This window comes from Hibiscus syriacus, unplaced genomic scaffold, assembly GCF_006381635.1.
Source record: "Hibiscus syriacus cultivar Baekdansim isolate YM2019G1 unplaced genomic scaffold, ASM638163v2 tig00111213_pilon, whole genome shotgun sequence".
Classification (NCBI taxonomy): Eukaryota; Viridiplantae; Streptophyta; class Magnoliopsida; order Malvales; family Malvaceae; genus Hibiscus; species Hibiscus syriacus.
In genome coordinates this window covers 6,142,719-6,150,714 of record NW_024063022.1, presented here as the reverse complement: position 1 = coordinate 6,150,714, position 7,996 = coordinate 6,142,719, and the positions used below count along the sequence as shown (strand labels likewise).

General features: G+C 36.2%; 1 protein-coding gene across 1 annotated transcript; it reads left to right on the top strand.

Moving 5' to 3' along the window:
- The first annotated feature begins 3,140 nt into the window (after nt 1–3,140).
- Nucleotides 3,141–5,587, top strand: LOC120156039 (probable cysteine protease RD19D). The gene is made up of 4 exons (XM_039167458.1): nt 3,141–3,656; nt 4,259–4,378; nt 4,522–4,765; nt 5,316–5,587. The coding sequence occupies exons 1-4, from the start codon at nt 3,141–3,143 to the stop codon at nt 5,585–5,587; spliced, it is 1,152 nt and encodes a 383-aa protein (XP_039023389.1).
- Nucleotides 5,588–7,996: the final 2,409 nt, after the last annotated feature.

Below are 7,996 nucleotides of genomic sequence, written 5' to 3'. Positions count from 1 at the left end.
AATAATTCAAAAAAAAAATTAAAATCGGATCACGACGAATGAACAAAAGATGCGGCGGCAGTTGGCCACTAATGCCCGGTGTCCTGTTTGCCAAGTTGTTATCGAGGACGTTAGCCATGTTTTTCGAGGTTTTCCCCGGACGATTCTGATTTGGGTTGAGTTCATTCGAGCAAATAGACTTCCTGAATTTCTGGCGATGGAGTCTCACGATTGGATAGTGGTGAATCTCACCAAAGCTTCTTCCTTTGTTTTTTATTTTATTTTATTTTGAAGAGAGTAAGAACTTATATTCCAATAGCATCAATGATGATAATTTACTTAATACAATCAGGTTCGTCCAGGAAAAATCAAATTGGATTAGGGTTCGATAAAGCCCATTGAGCCAGCGTGTATGTCGCTCTATTTACTTCCCTACAAACATAGTGAACTTTGAAAGAAGAATTAGTACTGAGCAACAATTCAATTGTAGAGAGGTCATGGGTCTTGTTCAGAATTCTATTGGCCAGTCTCACGATTGGATAGTGGTGAATCTCACCAAAGCTTCTTCCTTTGTTTTTTATTTATTTATTTTGAAGAGAGTAAGAACTTATATTCCAATAGCAGCAATGATGATTTACTTAATACAATCAGGTTCGTCCAGGAAAAATCAAATTGGATTAGGGTTCGATAAAGCCCATGAGCCAGCGTGTATGTCGCTCTATTTACTTCCCTACAACATAGTGAACTTTGAAAGAAGAATTAGTACTGAGCAACATTCAATTGTAGAGAGGTCATGGGTCTTTTCAGAATTCTATTGGCCAGTTTGTTCACCACCGAGATAGCATCTCCTTCGATGATGACATTGCTCCATCCATTCTCGACAGTAAGTTGTATAACATGTGTAAAAGCACAACCTTCCGTAGATTCCGCCGTATTGGGAGGGTCAACCTGTCTAGCCATTCCTCCTAGGACCATTCCATTCGAATCTTGCGCCACAATGCCTATGGCAACCTTCTGAGATTCAGACAATACGTTCCATCCACATTGATCTTAATCAATCCCTGCAAAGGCTTACACCACTTGCGAGTTCGATGGGGGGAGTCCTCTCACTAATTAGAGAACCGACTGGAGACCTGTTTAAACTCACCGAGAAGATTCATGCTTTTGATATGATCTCTGTCCTGTTGAAGCTCGACGTCATGGATCCATTTCCTACGATTCCAAATCCAAGCAGAGTGAGGAATAAATCAAATCCTTCTCGGCTTAGCGCGGAGGCCGTGAATTTCAGCCAATCAAAACATGAACTCACTTCCCAGCCAACAATAGAGGTAGGCAGCCCCGACAGACTGAGATGGGTCTCGACTTTTTCATTTTTATTTAAAACATTTACTAATGCTTTAAGGGTGATTTTCAATATTTCATCTAAATAGAGCTTGAGATATTCTATTTAATTATCTTTTATAATCCCATACAGGGTGTTATTGAACGAGTTGATTCGGAGTTGATAATGTTTAACTCGTGTTTGTTAAAGAAATTTAGTTAAGTTCAATAAAAAAAATTCAACTCGTTTGTTAAAAGAACTAGTTGCTCGACTAGTTACGTGTTTCGATTCGTTTATTGTTAAGCTTATAAATTTTTTTAATTGATAAACTAATAACTATTAATTAGACTTTCAACTATTTATAAATTATAAAAAAATAATAAAATGATTACGAACTTATCGAATCGAGTTAACTTTGTTCGATTCAACTCGTTAAGGTCTCGAATCAAGCTCGGGTCGAGTCAATTCAAATGGAACATTGATTAAATTTTGATTAAGTTAACTCGAACAACTTACGAACTACTCAACTCATTAAGCATCCTTAATCACATGTATTCTTTTACCTATTTTATGATTGAAAATAATTTAATGTAAAAATAAATAATATTTAAATAATTTTTAGTGATAATAATAATTTGATTATTCAAACTTAAATTAAAAGAGAACACAAGATCAATTCCTTCAATAATTTATTGATTTTATTCAATTATAGTATTAAATAAAAGATATATAATATTTTATTAAATAGTAATTGGTATAATAAGACGAGACATAAAAATAAAATAATTAAAATTTGATATTTAAAAAAATTAATTAAAAAGGTTGTTATAATAAATCTTTCTAATAATTAATTTAAATTATATTGTTTCGTTTGAGAATGTGTTTCTAAACGAATTTTTCTAACACGAAATTATTGTGTTTTAGTATTTTAGTTTGAGTCAATAATCACGTTTCAATCCTAAATTTTCTTTTTGTTGAAAATGAATTGTTTAAGAATAATTTTACATTTCAAATGAAATTTGAGAAAAAAAAAACACTTCCATAAGCATTCTCAAAATGACACCTAATAAATTAAGAGTAAATTATACGTTTAGTACTTAAACTATCAGTTTTAATTTGTTTTAGCACCTAAATTTTTAGTTTTTTCAAAATCATATCTAAGTTTAGTTTTTGTTTCATTTTAGTATCACTGTTCAAAATTTAACGTTAAACTTTGAACCTCCTACTATTAAGTTATTTTGTTGAGTCATTCGACTATTAAAAGTTACAAAATGGTCATCCAACTATTTATTATATTCTAAACTCATCATTTTTCGTTAAAAAAATTATAATATTATGAGTTGAACATTAACATGCTGAATGTGATATGATAAAATCTGATCTCAGAATCTCAAATGAATATCATATCTTAGTCATCATGTTAACGTCAAGCTTAGGCAACACTCAATCTTTTAACGAAAAAAACGAGTTTGGAACTTAATAAATAATCGAGTGATCATTTTATAACTTTTAATAGCTGAGAGACTTAATAAAACAATATTCTATAATAAAAAAACCATTTTATAACTTTTAATAATTAAAAGAATCAATAAAATATAATCTCAAGAATTATTCGTGATACGCATAAATTAAATAAACAATATTAAAGGACCTTGAAGTAAAGCAAGGGAGCGGCAACGTGAGGGCGTTAGTCTTAAAACACGAGGCAACCATGCACGTAGCACAGTGTTTCACGATCCCAAGTGTCCGTCATGGCGTGCTCTACTTTTGAACACAATTCCTTTTAAATCGTCACCTCCAAAAGCGAGAACCCTAAAACCCTAAACAAATAAAAATCAAAATGAAACCCGTAGGGAAAAGCTCAACTCCGACCGGCACCACCGTAGCCATCGGAATCTTAACCTGGACCCTAATCTTCTCTTCCAGCTTAGCTCTCCTCGAAACCCCACAAGAACCAACCATACTCCAAGTCACAGACGATCCAAATATCCCGATTCTCGACACCAAATTCTCGAGAAATCATGTCCACAATCAGTTCAGAGTGTTCATCGAAACGTACGGGAAGAACTACTCGACCAGGAAGGAGTACATGCACCGCCTCGGGATCTTTGCCAAGAACTTGGTGAGGGCTGCTGAGCATCAGATGCTCGATCCTACGGCCGTGCATGGGGTCACTCGGTTTTCCGATCTATCCGAGGAGGAATTCGAGAGTCTTTACACCGGGTTCAAGGGGCCGGTGATGGCGTCACCGTTGATGGATGGCAACGGTGTTGTAGCGGAGAAGTTGGAGGTTGATGGGTTGCCTGAGAGCTTTGATTGGAGAGAAAAAGGAGCTGTAACTGAGGTCAAGACGCAGGTGAATTAACCAGTTTTTTTGCTTTTAATTTGGTTCAAGCAATTTGGATTATAGTACTAAATTACTATTGAGCATCACGATTTCGGATGTTGTGGATGTTACGGCGTGATTCGTTTTCTGAAAATAATTTTATTTTCAAATTGCATCACCGACACATTTGCAGAATCACGATGATTTTGAAAATCATTATGATGTTGTAGTTGACATTTAAAACGAATTGTTTTTAGTTTTAGTCTCTTTTTCAAATTCATGTCATTTCGGGTATTTTAAGATTATTTTGGGATGGATGGTATAAGCTGATTTCCTTTTTTCATAATCAAATCCGGTTCGAGTTCGGACCAATCACCTCTTTGGTGCTTTTTTCCAGTATGCCAATAATGTTTGTCCTGACGGATCTCGAAATATTTTTTAAGGTAGACATATGTCTTAACAACACAATTTTTGAATGGGATGGGTATGGTTAAAATTTTAGGGAGGATACCATTTGTAAAATAATTAATTAATAAAAAAATTCGAATTTTAGATATGTTTATCTTCTGCAACCTATAGATCCGCCACTGCTTGAGATGATGATGTATTATTGGTTAATTGTATATTTATAGGGTGCATGTGGATCATGTTGGGCATTTAGCACAACGGGGGCCATGGAAGGAGCCAATTTCATAGCAACCGGGAAACTTCTAAACCTAAGTGAACAACAGCTTGTTGATTGTGATCACGTGGTAATTAGTTTCATACTACATATATGCATTCTCATTCACAATTATTGGTCGTATTCTGGACGCCATACAGGCCCATTCGACTTTCGTGGTCCGGTTTTTTAATCATTGTCCCAAATTTGATGCCATGTTGAATTTCCATGAAGTGCGATATAAAGCGAAAGGACACATGCGACAACGGTTGCGGCGGAGGCCTAATGACGAATGCCTATAAGTATTTGATCGAGGCAGGAGGCTTAATGGAGGAGAGTGCATACCCATATACGGGGAGACAAGATGAATGCAGGTTCAAACCCGACAAAATAGCCGTTAAAGTTGCGAATTTCACTAACATCCCCATTGATGAAAACCAAATCGCAGCAAATTTAGTCCATCGCGGCCCTTTAGCCGGTGAGTTATTTTCCTTCGAAAACCCATATTTATTCAATTTGTGCAATGCCATCACTGCAAGCAAACTTATCAAGCTGCACATTATACAATGTGTTGGGTGAACTCAAAATAGGCTGCTGTTCTTATAAACATAGATTGGACATAGGAACGGAACCATTTGCTGTGTGTGAGGAGTTGTAATCTTTCAAATTTTTGGTAGAATAACATCTAAGGTCCTCTTTAGTTTAAATATTAGTAACATATTAGTCACGTAACTTCAAACTATACTTCGATCTTGACTCTCTAGTTGCACATATCTTATGTTGTTCCCGTGTGAACTCGATCTAGATCTATGTGTCGCAGTGGGTTTACTTATGAGGGACTGTAACTCTTCAATTTTTTGGTATACTAGCATTTGATGTCCTTGTCAATTTAAATATTAGCCAAATAAGGCCTTTATCTATCTCAATTTTTAGATTTAAGCACTTAATAGCTTAACCTTTGATCCTAACTCGTCCCTGATTGCACATCGAACGTGAACTCGATCTGTATTCGTGTTTACATGTTGCAGTGGGGTTGAATGCTGTCTTCATGCAAACCTACATAGGTGGGGTATCGTGCCCAATAATATGTGGGAAGAGATGGCTGAACCATGGAGTACTACTGGTGGGCTATGGTGCAAAAGGGTTCTCCATCTTGAGACTTGGAAATCAGCCATATTGGATCATCAAGAACTCATGGGGCAAAACATGGGGAGAACATGGCTATTATCGCCTTTGTCGAGGCCACGCCATGTGCGGCATCAACACGATGGTCTCAGCAGTGGCAACCCAAATCTATTGAACATGGATCGATTGAGGTGGTCGTACTCCTTTATGTTATGTTTTTCCCTACTACACTACAGCAAAATGGGTTTTTAGCGGCACTTTTAGCGGCGTTTTTTGAACAAACGCCGGTAAATACTTGTGTTTTAGTGGCGTTTTTATATAAACGCCGCTACCTACTGTACTTTAGTGGCGTTTTCGTATAAACGCCGCTAAATAATGTACAATAGTGGCGTTTTAAGCACAAACGTCACTAAATGCTCGTACTTTAGTGGCGTTTCTATATAAACGCCGCTAAATAATGTACTATAGTGACGTTTTAAGCACAAACGCCGCTAAATTCTCATACTTTAGTGGCGTTTCTATAAACGACGCTATAGACTCGTACTTTAGTGGCATTTTAAGCACAAACGCCGCTAAATTCTCATACTTTAGTGGCGTTTCTATAAACGACGCTATAGACTCGTACTTTAGTAGCGTTTTTATATAAACGACGCTATAGACTTGTACTTTAGTGGCGTTTTTATAAAAACTCCGCTAAAGACTCGTACTTTAGAGGCGTTTATATACAAACGCCGCTATACACTTGTACTTTCGTGGCATTTTTATACAAACGCCGTTATACAATTATACTTTAGTGGTGTTTATATACAAATGTCGAAAGTTTACAATTTTTAATCCCGCCCTTTTTCATTTTTTCCACCTTCACCCATTTTTCAATCCCACCGTTTACCCAAACCATCTGCTTCACTACCAAACCCCAAACGTTAATTAGAAAAAATGGTAGGTTTAATTAACAAATTCCAAACGTTAGTCAGAGAAGAGTGATTGAGTCGGCAGCCTGCAAGCAAAAGATGAGCAGTCGTCGAGGGCCACCGAAGCACCAAAATCGCTACGCCTGGAAACAAAACGCCGGTGTTAAATCTGACTGTGTTTGTCCTTGAATCTTTTGAGATTTTATTTTTGTTTCTAGTTTCCGATACATATATTTGGGCAAAAGATTTAACATTGAACTTCTGACTGTGTTTCTCTTATAGGGATTCTGCAGAGGTTGAATAAGAAATCTGGGTTTGCTTGGAATCTTCAGAACAAGCGCGAACTGGTTAAAGGCTGTCTTGAATCATCATTAATTTATAAAATTCAATAATTGCTGCACTATTACATTCTCTTTCTCATGTGTTTATAATGTTATTGCCTGTTAAATTGTTGATATTTTGGTCAAACTCTTGAAACCCAGATCTGGTTGAAGGCTGTTCATTGCTTTCTGGTCATCAAAGCTGAATATTTGTTCAAAACAATTTAACTTTTTTCCTGGAAATTGTGCTGAATTATTGCCCTGTTATAAATTAAGGTGAGAAATTACTGATTTTAATTCCATAGATTATTGAAGGTTGTATGCATTATGAATTTCTGCTGGCTTTTATCAGTGAAAATTGCAGTAGGGTTTTGTGGTTTATAACTGCAGTCTTGAAAATGTTCTAAGGTTGCCTTTGAGAACTTAGTTCCAAAGGAGGGATTTGGATGTCAACTGTTGAATGAATTTTTTTGTAGTACTTTCCAACATATTATTTTTTATGATTAAATTTAAAGATCATGGCATTTCTGGATTTCTATTGAGCACTGAATTAGTAATACACAAATAAAAAAGGGAACTCCAGTAATTCATTCATTCTCATGATTTGTAAAATAATCAAATCAAAATCTACTCTTGTCTAGTACTTGTTTCCAAATAAGCATTTTCTTATTGCCCTTATTTTCTAAAACTGCTTTCTGGTTGTTGCTATAGGCGCTTTGATGAGTGAGGTGTGAGGATACAACCAATTTTTAATGTGAAGCTCACAGATCCATTGATTTGTTTCTCAACTGCAGTAGAAGAGTTGCTTGAGATGATGTATTATGTTCAAGTGGAAATGCTCATGGTCTCTTGTAGCTGCAATTGCTTCTATTATAGTGCTAGTTTCAGTTGTTCATCTATTCCTGTTTCCTGTCATCCTTTCTTTTGATTACTTCAGTGCTCGGCAAGTCCAGTATAAGTGTGTTCCAGTTAATACATCAGTTGACCAGGGTGCTGATCATTTATGGGTAAATAATAAGCCACAGGGTCTTGATTTAGATCACAGATTTCCTTCTGACTTGCATAATGGAGTTGTTTATCGTAATGCACCTTGGAAGGCAGCGATCGGCCAGTGGCTTTCTGGTTGTGATGCTATTACTACAGAAGCCCACATTATTGAGGTAATTATGATGATTTTTAATCGTTGTTCATCTTTCTTGTCTCCCTGAGCTATGTGATGGGTTGTTTCAATATGTTCTGCTCATTGTGACACTACCCGAGCTATGTGCTTTTGTGGAGAAGGCACAAAATATCCAAACCGTCCTGTGGCAGAGTCATGTGGGTTTCAAGTAAAGTAAGCTATAGTCAGGCTCC